Source organism: Brachyistius frenatus, unplaced genomic scaffold (genome assembly GCF_029030835.1).
Source record: "Brachyistius frenatus isolate BFR_SWC_R1_liver_20210118 unplaced genomic scaffold, ASM2903083v1 Contig_2, whole genome shotgun sequence".
Classification (NCBI taxonomy): Eukaryota; Metazoa; Chordata; class Actinopteri; family Embiotocidae; genus Brachyistius; species Brachyistius frenatus.
Window position 1 is genome coordinate 1,797,493 of NW_027210601.1, and position 14,435 is coordinate 1,811,927.

Genomic DNA, 14,435 nt, shown 5'->3' on the forward strand with positions numbered 1-14,435 from the left:
TTTGTCGTATAATCAAGATTATAACGGTCCGAGTCCTCACAGGCAGCCAGTTTCCTCTGAAAGTACACTTTTTTTTTTAACTTCCTCTCGTCTTTTCCTCCAAGATGAACAGAACTATTCTCCAGCTGTTTGCGGTCGCTTTCTGCTTCGCAGTCGGTAAGAAAAAAAAAAAAAAGTTGATTTCTTTATTTCAAAAATACACGTTTTCCCGTTATTTTTTGTTTCACAATTACAATTTTCTCTAAATCCGATTTTATTCAAATAAACCGCTTCGTATTTCAGAGAGAACGTTTAAATATTGCTTTTATAATATGTGCTTTTTCCGACAAAATATATATATATATATATTTGTTTTTACATGGACTCTGGCTTGACCTTGTTTTGCAAAAGTGGGATTCTCATAAAACTATCTGCAGAGTTGCTTTGCGGACAGAGGACCATTCCTTTTCTTGCAAGTTCTAGATACTTGGGTTATGTTTAATTTCTAGATAATTGGAGCTTCTATATTTTCCATGACCTAATTCTTATTTTCAAAGGACTTTTTGTGCGGAGAAATCCGATCGGATCCAGTCACACATGTTTTTGTTTGAAGTAAAAACTTCACTATTTGACTTTCTCTGGGAGGATTTGGGAAGTGGTTTTCTTAAATTTACAGGGTTTGCTCCTGTTGGAGGACGCAGAACTTAAAGGTGTTATCTGACTGGGTGTGTCACTTCTTACGCCACAGATGTGTCACCATTATTTTTGGTGGAAGAGGGCCCAAAACTAGATGTGGACCCCAAATCAGACAAATCTGCAATTGAATCTGGTGCACCTAGACATAAAAAGTAAAAAGTACCTTTTATTTTTCAGAGTAATGTAACACAAATGCATGACCTGGTGACACTGTGATTTGACATTTAAATGTAGCCGTGTGCTTTCGTGATATATATCATTTTGTGCTTCTTGATGAGCTAATTTGACTGTTGCAAATAAAATACTCTACAGCGAGGCCTTTGCCATGACATTCCTGTTTGGTCATATTATCAAAAATATCAGCTTTGGGACAGTTGAAATGGTTGACTGAAAGTAAACGGATATTGTAAGTGAAGGATAAACTGCTGAAATAGTTAACGGTCATGATATACAGCAGATTTAGCTAAAAGTAGTCTAATGACACTTTATGTTTAGTTGGGTAAAAAGATATGCAGTTAATTTAGCCCAAAAAAAGTTGGACTTGTTTGTAGTCATGGATGGATAAATAATTGATCTCACTGAAAGTAATTGTAATAGTAGTAAACTATATGCTAAAGGTTACGGTAATGACTTGTCGGTTATCTCAAGCCGTCGATACGCAGTTGAAGTAGTGAGCTGAAAGTGGCCAACAGTGTGGATAAACATGTAAAAAGTTAAAATGGTTAAAGTGAATTGATAACCAGTTGACACTAGGTTAATGAAATAAACTGCTAACTAAAATAGCTGAAAGTAAGATGAAGTTATTGTAATGGTTTGTGAAAGGTAATGAATAAAAACAAGTCAGAAAATCAAAACAGTTGGTCAATCATGTGACTGACATGCCAACTTTTAAACTTCAAAAAGGCTGAAAGTAATGGTTCCGTTAAAATGGTTGAAGGTGATGGATAATCATTTGGCGTTAGCTAATGAAACGACAATGATATAAAACGTTCTCTGATTTCAGCCCCCGCAATTGGGAGGAAAAAGGAATATGTTTGTATTGGACTGTTGATTGGACAAAACACAACAGTGCCTTGAATGAGGGGACTTTTTTTTTTTTTATTTTTTTTTTTTTTCCAGTTTCCAACATTTTATAGGTCAGATTAATCTAGAGAATATAAAGCAGGTTAAATGTTAATAAAAGTAATGATTTAGTTGCCGCCCTAAAGTCCTTTTTATTCTATTAAACTCCAGTCAGATATGAAACGACGTGGGAGCAGAGTTTTGGTGCTTTTCCCTCGTGTGCACATCCCACACTTTACTTCTAATACCTTTATTACAGGTTGGGGTGAGGCAGTGTGTTTGTGGTAGAGGGTGATCTGTTTTTTTTTCCAGACGTTATTAAAAGACTGACTCATGCCCCGACCTGTCAACTATTACATGAGAAATTCCTCACCTCGTAAATGGTGAGGCATTGCCCAAGTTTCAAGTTGCACTTCCACAGAGGAACTGCAGTCTGGGCCGTTTGTTCTGCTTCCATTGTGTTTTGCGGCTATTGTCGTCCAGTTTTGTGTCCCGGATCCCCTCAGGCCTGTTGTTTTTGATCTCCTGTTTCAAACCACACCCTCAAGCAGGAACTTTATTCCCATTCTAGCTGCTTTTCTATACTTTTGGGGAACAACCGTGACCTTTATCTTCTTCTTTTTTTCTTCTTTTTTTTATTTAAATTTGTGGTTTGTGGCAGAAGAATGATTCACAAATGCAGATGATTACACACTGAAGCTGAAGGAGTGACCAGGAGGGGATGAGTATGTTTGAGTGTTTGTGCTCTGGGCTGAAGAGGATGATTTCAGATGGCGGTCGGTCTGGTTCATTTTTGAAGTAAGCATGTTGCAGGCTACTGAGAGGTTTCCTTAAGCACCAGCTCCCGGAAAAATCAACAAAAATACTCACCTCTGTGTCGCTGCCAGCTACTTTATACGTCCAGATGTGGGTATATTTTAAGAGTTTGGTGGGGAAAAAAAATCTTGAGGGGCTGTAATGGAGACAATGTTACAGAGGTTGATGTATAAACAGGGTTTTGATCTGTTTGAGATACTTTAACTTAGTTAGTAGATAGTTGGATAAAATACTTTATTAATAAGGGATATTGCAATGTTGGTGCAGCCTCTAGTCATCAATTACAAAGTTAATGGTGTAGGTAAACAACAGACAAAGCATTTAAAGGAGAGCTGAACTTCCATACAATAGATGAAATAGAGTATGAAATACAAAGTAAATGTCAATAATGAAAAAGAAAATGGGGATTAAAGATCCACCCATGGTTGTATTGTGAACTGTGCAATTGTATACTGCCCCAGGCAATATGCAAACAGAGTAAATATTTTTCATAAAATCTAGATGCCTTAACTGTCCATGCTTGTTTAAACAAAGGTTTGTGGTTCTTTGAATAGGCAATGCATAACAGGTGAAAATGAATAATATAAAGACGATCAAATTACAAGAAAAAAACGGTAGAAGTAGAGCCTTGGGGTGTACTGTGATCATAACAAAAAAAAAAAAACAGGGGTTGACCACTAAACAAATAGTGCTGCTGTAAAAATTTAACTATTATCATATTTTCTAAACTGGAGAAAACTAGCTTTTTTTAATTATTATTTTTTTTTTTTATCATAAACAGGGGGCTGTATTTCTGCCTTAGCACCTCTAATATGTTTGGAGATGAATCCAGGATTTTGTAAAATAAAACTATCTTTCCACCACAAACAGCCCGCTTAATCCAACTCAAGGTTGTCTGCATCGTGAGCTAATCTACTTTACATCCAAACGTAACCCAAGAATATTGGAAAAATATGCTAGACGCGCCCAGGCTTGTATATCGTGATCTTTTTTTTGAGTCAACAGTGTTAGGCTAATAATGATCCTCTTCAAGAGGAAGCTTTGAATGCAGTGTTTGCGAAGTTGTATCACATTACTCTTCATAAACTCGTTTGCACGTTTGTCTTGACTTGTCTAAACTTTCCATAAAGATTTTCCGTATTGTAGCACGTGACTCCCATTTTGTTTCTGTCCCGCCGATTTCCACAGCGAGCTGAGACTGTAACAAACATACAAAGTTGTCTAAAAAAAAAACGTTGTCATTTGGTGGCTTTTTAGCTTGTGGGAGGATCTCTATTTGAATTCCTGTTGTCTTCCTGTTGCTGTGTCTTTGCACGCTGAGGTAATGACAAAATGTTGATACTCAAAAAGGCACTTGTTTCCACTTGAAACAAACTATTTTGATGTCTTGTGATGCCCTCGGGCCAACTATTAAATCCTCCATCCAAAGCACTGATGAGGGAAGACACCACACCTAACATTCATAATCCGGTACATTAGAGCTGTTCTCTCTCTGAGCAGTTTTATTGTCCTCATTCTCTTTTTTTTTTTTTTTCCTTTTTCTTTCAGATTTCACAGGATTTTAATCGGATCAGCTGTTATTATTCTTGTTCCGTCTTGTTTTCAGCTGTGGTTTTTATTCTCCAATTTAAAGTGGAAATTGAGGGTGTGAAGCCTGCTGTTTTAGTGAATGAGCAGCAGGTGGCAGTATAACACTGGCACCGCATCTGTATCTTAGTTTATTCGTAATGTGCCACACCTGAAAGTTCAAACAGGTTACCTGTTGTCAAAATAGATGACCAAGACAGAGAGTGTAGAGATGTGTAGAATTACAGTTTCTTTATAAAGAATAAGTCACTGTAAAAAAAGCTGCTTTAGAAAAAAACTGAGCGCTGGTATGGTTGTCTCATTGATCTCATTGTAGGCGGCTTCTTGCTTATACAGCTTTATAAAATATGATGCTTTAAAACTACTCATTTGCTACTTTTGATCAGTCATTTTATATGTCCTCAAAGTCAGATTTTAAAGCAGCAGCAAAACAAATAAACACAAATCACATAAACACATAATCTGAATATGAAATGGAAATGAAGAGCAGAATTTTGGCCTGTGCCTTTATTTCAGAGTTGATACTGGAGAGTGTAGAAAAGAGTGGAAACTCTGGACTTTAAATCCCTCCATTTATGAATTTATTAGCAGTAGGCCTTTATAAACCATTAATAAAGAGTTTATAACACACTAATGTAGTTTTTAGCAGATGTAAGAACAATAATTCATGTATAGTGTTTGTCTATTCAAAAAAAAAAAAAAAAAAGTCCTCGATTGTCATTCATTTGGTGTTTATACACCAGCCTCCATCTATGAGCCCACAGGAGGATTTATTGTTGTTCACAAATACTTTATCTGCTTACAAATACATGCTAGTGTATGCATTATAAGCGTTTTATATAATGTTCTTGCTAAATGCTAAATAGGGGGATTTAAAGTAAGCTTTTTAAGTTGGTTGGTTTTGGTTAATTTGGGCTAAAAAGGATCAAATATTATCTCAGATTAAACCAATGAAGTTCAATAGGGCGTAATGGGGTGATTTTTGGAGCTGTTCTACGAGAGTAAAATTAATACTCCGAGTAGTCGTCCCACCTCTAGTTAGTTAACGACCTTTTCTGAGATGCCCTCTTTGTGCACCTGTAGTGATGGTGGTGTGAAGGAACTTTTACTTTGATGCTGCACCGTATGTGAACCCAGACAGGAGGTTTGTGAAGCCATGTACGTGACTTAATTAATCCCACAAATGTGTGAAGCCACATCTCGGATGGCGATCTCCCGTACCTACGTCTTGCTGTCAGAAGTAATTGACTGTCTACTTTCGTACAGATGTACAGCACACTTCTCAGGGTTTGGCCAGAGGCTGTTCCTTCAAGGAAATGTGCAGCTGTGTGTGAATCTGCTGCGATCAGAAGAGGTGAAGATGACCAATTATATGTTTAGACACTTCTGCAGCAGTGAACAAACAGGCTGCTGTAATTGAGCTTCATTAGATACTATTCCCTTGCGACTTCACCTAGAGTCTGCCGAAGAGGTCTCCTCACCTTAACCAGGTGCTGTCATGCAGAAAAAAAACCTCTCGGGCAATGCAGGTTTTGCACTGAAATGTGTCTTGCGTGTGGATAGGATTGCTCAATCGTGCGGAGGATCAGGTCGGACAGCATTTTAAGACGGCATGTGTGCAACACGTCAGTCAGCATTGCAGAGCGCTGACATTTATTTTAAGTGAGGCAGCACCCAAGTCACAAAAGACTTGAATTTCCAAGTCCAATAGGAAATTGGACTTGGGTTAGGGTTAGGTTATGAGTTATGAGCTTTCGCCGAGAAAAAGTTTTAGTTCAGCCAGTTACAGCTGCAAAACAGAAGGGCCAAAGGGAACAACCTTAAGCTCGATGGATAAGAGACAATTGGGAGAAGTTTGAAAGACAATAAGACTTCTTATCCTCATCAAAATTCCAGCAAAACCTGAATTTTTACTTAAAAACCTGGAGTGTAAATAACAGTGAGTGCATAAACACTGATGGTTTTAAATCTGCTCTAAATCAGATCTCAACTGCAAGTCTACCAAATTTCATGCAACAGAAATCAAGCACAACAAATGCTGCACCCTTTTCAGTCTTGGTAATAGGAGGCCTCTTGACTTCAAAAAAGTTTTGACAAATTATTTGTCAACATGATGTATGTATATATATAACGTGTGATATGTATGTGTATTATAACATGATACAGCCCATTTCCGGTACAGGAACCTTTCAAGATGGAAGGGTGCTTTCATTTGACTGCTTTTCTATTTTAGTTGACAGGATTGTAAAAGAGAGTGACTCTGATACTTGTAGGTAAAGTTTTGATCTGTATTTGGTGGTTTGTTGTCTGACAAAGACAGTTCTTAGTATAAAATGATATTTTAATTGTTTGTATGAGATTATGTAGAAATAAGAGAGACAGGAGTCAAAGTAGGGATCACCAGACGTCTCCAAATTGTCACCTGACTGGAGTTCGGGTGTAGCTGAAACCAGCAGGACGGGGCGTATGGTTGGTCTTTGTGCGTGTACAAAAGATTGAATTTGGTTTATCTTTTTAAATAATGCATTTGAATTATCCAAGAATATTGACGGAAATTGTGATGACTTCTCAGATGCTGCAGGAGCCAAATACTGGATGACACAATGTGATGAAGGCACATTTATGTTGACCTGCTTTGTTCTGGGGGAAAATAGAATCAAATAATTTAAACTAATGACTCTGCATCCAACCGACAAGAAGAAAAGGAAACTTTCCAGACTCTATTTTTTGTTTGTTTTGGTGTGTATTTTCCATCACTCCACTCACGAGATTCTGACATCAAAACCTGAGCAACACGTTCTCCAACAAGAGTTTCACAGTCGCCCAGCACAGTTGCTGTTGTAGCCTCTCAATGGCAGCTCCATTTTAAACCTTGTGTACCCTTGGCAACAGGGACAGGAATTTTAAAAGACCAGATTTGCACTGTGAAACCAGTTTTAGATAAAAGAGATGACCAATTACAGAAATCTGTCATCTGGGACAAGCTGTTCTGTTTACTGCTCTGTTTTGATTACTTTGTTTGGAGCGTATGTAGGCCAGGGTTCAACACACCTTAATAAGTGCCTCTTACCGCTTGTTTATTAGATTGGTTGGCTTCCTGCTTTAGTCTTGAGACACACTTATTTCATAGATATACTTTTCCTCTGTTATGAGGTGGGTGTATTTTTCCAGGACCCAAATGCAAGCACACAGACTCGAGGTATAAGTTCCAAAAATACTGTCTTTATTGTCCCAAAAAACAAACAAAAAAACTACAAACCAAAAGGTGGCACCGAGCGTGTCCACTTTACGTCCAGTCGGGAGGGCAACTCAACCGACAGCTCCAGGGGGACACGGGTAACAGGGCAGCCGGCAGACCAGCGGAAGGGACGGCGTCAACAATCCTCCAAGCCGGGAGGGCAACTCCACCGACTGGTGATTTTGACGGGGATATCCGCAGGAGACACAGAGGCCGGAGGAACGGGAACAGGACTGACAGAGAGCTGACGGGGAGCAGACGGAAGACGGACGGGGAGCAGACGGAAGACGGACGGACGGGGCTAACAAAAAATGAACCGACAACCAGAGTTGTGCAGGGGCAGGGTACATATAGTCTGGGGAGGTGATCAGGGAGATGCAGCACACCTGCAGGTGGTGATCAGGGGTGAGTGGCTGCATCTGCTGGGACTGGTGAGGGGCTTGGCCACGGGAGGTGAGTGGCGTGGCCACAGACAAAGACAGGGGACACAGGAGGAGAGGTGATCGGGGGCAAAACGGAGGAAAAAACTGAACTCCTGACATCCTCACAATTTTGTCTGACTTGAGGCAGTCACATGGAGTTTCAGTGTGACTTCACAGCTTTCAGCTGAGCATATTCACCAAACGATTTACAGTGTCAGTTATTTTGTGACGCCACCGCACTCTATACTTTATTCATGTGTATCTCCCGATTGGATACCATCACCATAGTGTTGCTATACTAGTATTTTGGTTTGATATTGTGAATTATTTGGATTTTTGTTTCCTTTTGAATGTTAGACTATGGGGAAAAAGTTGCACCAATCTAACTTTGGTGTACAGATTTATTTAAAAAGAGAGGTCAATCTTCAGACTTTTACACCCAAATATGGTTTGAGACCAAAAACAACAGCAAGATATTATATAAACTGGAACTTGCATTTACTATGATGTTGTTCATTCGGTACAAACTCCGGTACTGGTACAAGTCTGTCGTCTCAGCTTCAATCTTGTAATTTTAGCCCGGTTTAACCAATTGATGGTGGTGCAGTTATTGGATTTTATTCTTGGTATTATACATGTTCATCACAAAACTAAGACCACAAACTGGCATTGGATAAAATTACACTTTCATAAAGTTAGACACATAAACGAATTATACAGTTTTTCAACATCGTAAATGGTCTGTACTTGTATAGCGCTTTATCACCTTTCGGTCTCAAAGCGCTTTAACATAGTTTTTCCATTCACACACACTAATGAGACGGATCACCATGCAAGGTGCTGCCATCAGGAGCACATTGTCTTGCTCAAGGACACTTAGGCGTGTGGACAGGGGGAGCTGGGGATCGAGCCACCAACCTTCCAATTAGTGTTCAACCCACTCTACCGTCTGAGCCATCGTCTAGATAACATCACATCTATCCATACTAGTGACATTTCTATCACTTCTTGCACAGATAGAAAAGTTAATTAATTTTATGGCAAAATAGAAGTCTGTGATTGAAAATCATTATTCAGGCACACTTTATAAAGTTTGTAGTATGAAATAAAAATTTCAGTCCAACCGTTGACCAATACCTGTAAACTTGACAAATGTCCTCAAGAACAATTGTTTTTGGTTCAATGGTCATTATGATTTATAAACTGTATATATTACAAACTGATCCTAAGGTGTAAAATTGACAAGTTTCCTATATTAAAGCGTTGTCTTAATTTTTGCCCAAATGCTTATTGGTACTTCCGGTACTACTTGAATTTTTTTGTTCCTGCTCTACCTAATGTGCGTCCTGACGTGCCTCACAGGTATCATTACATAATGCTCTTGAATCTGTCCATGTGACGTTGTGCAGTTCATTCCTGCCTCTTCCACTTGAGTTGATGACTACCTGTTTAGACCAGACACCCACCAAGCTTTTGTCAACATGCTATAAACTCCTTTTAGTGTTCCCATTGTGTAAAGTCATGGTTTGAATTTACAACTTCTATACAGGGTATTATTATCTGTCTGCCATTCTAGTTGTTTTTCTGTGTCTGGACACTAATCACAGCTGCTGGCTGAGATCCATTTACAAAGCTCAAAACTGGTCCCCAAAGGTTTGTGTACATGCAGTAACCTCTGTGGGCTACACAAATAAAACTCAATGGGAGGAAACGTGTTCATGACAAGGTTGGGACTGGGAGGTTTTTTCACGATTAGTTGATAATTCAGATAGTGGATCAACGGCGGGAAAAGCTATTTTAATGTGTGGGAAAACTGGAGAAATATCAGGAATAACAACTTCAAAGGGGATACCTCTCAACATGCACACACAACGCATAGATGTTCCTGTATGTAAAGAGTGCAAGTGGCAGTAGCTGAAATACAATATGAAGTAAAGTACACAATCATAAGTAAGTGAATATTAAGTGTCATAGGTTAGCATTTCAGGATGAACATTTAAGTCTCCAACATCCGGGTGCCACCAAGCCCAAACACTTCTCCAATGCTGTAGGTCAAAGGTCACCCATTTGTATTGTTCATTATCACCAACCTTGTCGTTATCTCTTTCAGTCATGTGAGCCCTTTTTTTTTTTTTTTAATGCAATACCTGAGTGGATGGCAAACACTGAGTCGGCCTTTGGATCATGACAGGACGTTTACTGAGAATGCAGACACATTTATCTGCCCACATTTAAACCCCCTGATTACAACCTGTTGCAAACGTATTTACACTAATTCTACTTTTCTTCTTTCTGTTTTTTTCTTTGCCATCATTCCTCTCCATCCCCCCCCCTCTCCAACTCTCTGTCCATTATTAGGTCAAGCTCTCAAGTGCTACAAATGCGACATCGGCTTGGGAAACCTTTGCATAACCAGGAAAATCACGTGTGAAAACGGAGAGCAATGCTTCAGTGGTGAAGGGAAAGCAGGTAACGAGCTCAGTAGATTCAAAATGTCACCGGACAACATTCTCCTGAAGGAGCATGTCATCGAGTCACATAAAACCCAACCTGCAAATGTGAGAGCATCAGAGGGGAGACACGAGGCAACCTTTATCGCTGGAAATAGATAAAAGTAATAAAACGGAAGTAGTTTGCTGGATAATGATTTGAAATAGTTAGAAGTCACTGAACGGACAAAATAGCGAGCTTTAGGTAATGGAACAGATTAAATGGTGAGCTAACAGTAATTAGTAATTGAAAAAGCAAACTGGTCAGCCGTTCAAATAGTTGGCTAGAAGTAAAAAAAAACAGATCAAATAGTTAGCTAAAAGTAATGAAAGAAATCGTGGGTAAACTTGGTGTCTATAGGTGGTTAACTTTCTCCTTCAACTGTTTGGCACTAAATCATTTTCTCTAATATCAGTCTGGCAGCTTGAGTTGCTTTGCACATTAAAACACACATTCATAATAACTTGACTATTGAGCTGTTGGGTGAAAAAAAAAAAAAAAAAAAGAGTCCCTCCAAAATGTGCACTTGCAATAACTTAAGGAAACAGAAGTTATATTCATACTGGTGGTTGTGCATGTTTTTGCATCATGATGAGCTTTGACGTAGCGATATCGGCTGTAGAGTTGTTGTTTTTTTTGTGTCCCGCCATTTCAGACAGTCATTGGTTTCTTTTCATTGCTATACAGCTTGAGTTGCGTAATTCATCCTAGTAAACAAACTGTCATGTATGTAAGCAATAATGTGACCTCCATAAGTCCTCCTTAATGCAGCTCCAGGAGTCTATGTTCTAAATTAATGGATGCCACTCGGAAATAAACAAAACTCACTCGTTATTTAATCGGTCGTCACGAACAAATGACATTCATCATCAGCTAAACAGTCGAAATGCGCGTCTGCCTCCACCTCAACACGTGTTTGTGTTGCCAACCACCTGTGTCTCTATCCCGGGGAGTGCCGCTTTTGTTCAACAACACATGCGAGCTACATTAATTGCAGTAGCATTTTGCCAGGAATGACCGGACCCGGTTGTTTTAGGAAATTCCTGAAGCTTTTAGGATTGTAACTACGAAGTCGGATCAAACGACGGGGCGGTTGCCGCGATCCGTCGGCGATTTTTGGTTAAAGAAGTTCAAATTCTTCCCGTAATCGGTTTAAAATGCAGTTGACGTCTGAAAATTCCGCCGGGGTGAAGCCCTGCGCCTCCAGCCGGCCGTTTCCATCCGCCACAGTGGAACAATAGACACTGACCGTGTTCGTGTGTTGTGTTGCTCCACAGCCGGGTTTGTGGATATCAAGAAGAAGGGCTGTCTAAAAGAGGCCGACTGCGGCAACACCGAAAACGTGGCGGTACCCAACATCTCCAACAGCTCCATCTACAGTATGACCAAGACGTGTTGCAACACCGACCTGTGCAACGCCGTGCCCGGTCTGCCCGCGACCTCCGGGCTGAGCCTGGCCCTCGCCGCCGTGTCTGCTCTGTTCGTGGCCAACGTCCTGGTTTGACGGAAGACGCGGCGGCTGGTGAACGACACGAAGTGCGCATATTCATAAAACACTCATGTAAACGCACGCGTATTGCACACACACGAGCACTGCATGGATTATATCCGTTTAAACTCCATTCCCGCACCGTGTATTTGTATTTTATATGGATCGGCCATTTCACTGTAACAAATATAAGATCTTAGCTGGAGGATATTTCCAAAATGAGTGTGCAACACTGAAATTAAAATGACTTTGTGTGCCTAACTTTCTCCAAATGAATGAGCATGTAAAGTGTTAATGCAGCCCTTTGGGGTCTAATTACCTGATTCGCATGTTTGCTATTTTCCTGTATAATTGAATCATTTTCTAGGGGAGCTGATGGTGTTGCTTGATAAAGGAATAGTTTGACATTTTGCACAATGTTGCAAAGAGATCAATAAGAAGCTTAGCTTAGCGTAAGGACGAGAAGGAAACGGCTTGCCGGGCTGTCTAAACGGTAAATAATGGCTACTGGCATTTCGCTTAAGCTCACTAATAACACCCGTCTTCTATCGTGTTACAACAAATTAATTAATAGAACTTTAAGGTTTGAAAGAATAGCTCGACAATTTGGGAAATGTGTTTACAATCAATTATCTTAAGTTAGCATAATGACTGGAAACCAGCTGGGCTGTGATTAAAGGGTAAACAAATTTGCTTTTACAGAGGCTTACTAATAACACATATCTTCTAAACACAAGTTAATAACTTCTAAACAATATAGCTTCAAGACTGATCCAGGCTAGCTGTTTTTATGCTAAGCTAACCTCCTAAAGCTATATTTTACCTTCTGTATTGTCATAATGTTAAAATGCCTGTTTTGCCTTTTTTGTAAACATTTCTACTTCTATTCAATTCTATGCAATTTATGTTCACTTACAAGAGACATAATGTAATTCTTTCAGTGACTTTGTCAGTGAAGACATTTTTTTCATGTCTTTATTATTATAATTTTTTTTAAATAGCCTACAAAAAGCTTCGGGTAAATGCTTTTGTTTATTTCATTTTGAATGTATGTCTAACAACTATGGGGTTAATGTGATGAAATAGATTCTAATGTATGCAAATAAGGAAATCGAATTGAGATTCCAGCAATCTGAAATTTATCGGTGTCAATCATTACGTTTTCTGTGACAGATGAATCACTTCTTCCTTAAAGTGGCGCTTTTGGCATTATTCCAAAAAAAAAAAAAAAAAAAAATAAAAAGGAAGAATCTGCCTGTCTGCTTTTGACTTTGGGTATGTAGACAATTTGAAGGATGAATAAATAAATATCCAAACTGGGGAAGAGTACCCTCGTGTGTGGTGTTACTGTTGGGATTTGGTTTCTTCCTTCTTAATACAGATTAAAGCAGATAAACAAATCATTGTCACATTACAGGACCGACTGGTTCTGAAGGTTTCAGTGTGCGTCTGCTGACAATGTAGAATGCCAAATGTCTTGATTTCAGGGTTTGGTGGCGAACAAACTTTTATTTAATAATCAGTTTTGCTGACTTTGTTTTGTTCATATTTCTTCTTTGGATAAATATAGTAGACTCTTGGGCAGTTTTTTTCTGCTTAACTTCTCACTTGATGACAATAGGCTTTAGAGCTGAAACAATTTGTGGGTTGATACGTTAGTTCATCAACACAAACTAACGATTTCAGTCATTTTCTTAAGGATAAAAGGCCAAAGGTTTCAGTTTTCTAAGTGGGGAGATTTGATGCTTTTCTGTGTCAATTGTCACAGTAAACAGCATATTTCTGGGTTTTGCTCTAATGTAAAATAAAACGAGTATGAATATGCCACCTAAACATTTGTATTTTTCTATAATTTTCTGACAATTTTTGTCTAAACAATGAATCAGTAGAAAAATAACCACCAAAAAAAAAACCAATCTCTTTGTAATTCTGCAATTAATGACTAAATATAGTATTTGAAAGAATAGTAGTTAGTTTGTACATCTCATGAGCACTGCTTCAGTCATTCTTTGCATTCCTCCAGTGACTGTTCCCTTCTGAAGACAAAAGACTTGAATAAATCCCTCTCGTCCACACCCTTCATCTGTCTCCTTATAAATCTCTGTCCTCACTAAACAAGCTCACCAGTTTTTACAAGACGCAGCATCTCAGTGACAAGAAGCTGCAGCCTCTGTGTGGAAGGATTTTCTTTTGTCAAGAACCGCACCAACACATCAAGATGAACCGGATCCTGTTTGGAGTCATTGTAGCTGTTGCATCTTTCATGCTGAGTAAGTTTAACCAAAAATTAAGAATCAATTCTCTATATCAATTAAATATTACAAAAAAAGTATTGATTCAATTATTCTATTAATTGATAATACAAAACCTTCACAGGCAAAAAAGCAGCCACTCTCAAAAAAGGAAACGATAAACTTGACAAATTGGGACTCCATGGATTCACGATTTTAGCATTTAGTGTAGTTGATGAAAGGGATAAATTCAGGATTTTATGATTAACTGAGAAATGTTTTGAATCCTGCAGCACATTCAGAAATGCATTTTGTTGTTCTTTAAAAGATTGGAGGCCTCTGAGGGAGATTATTCAAAAAGTGGAAACACCCAATTTATAATTTACTCCTCCTGGTAACTTTTATTTACCCAAATTTTAAGATAC

The 14,435-nt window shown here is 38.8% G+C and overlaps 1 protein-coding gene across 1 annotated transcript; it reads left to right on the top strand.

The window, feature by feature from the left end:
• On the top strand, positions 1-11,892 carry LOC138617567 (sperm acrosome membrane-associated protein 4-like). The gene is made up of 3 exons (XM_069692671.1): positions 1-156; positions 10,159-10,269; positions 11,568-11,892. Exons 1-3 carry the CDS (start codon positions 105-107, stop codon positions 11,792-11,794), a joined length of 390 nt encoding a protein of 129 aa, XP_069548772.1. The 5' UTR covers positions 1-104; the 3' UTR covers positions 11,795-11,892.
• The last annotated feature ends 2,543 nt before the right edge of the window (positions 11,893-14,435 follow it).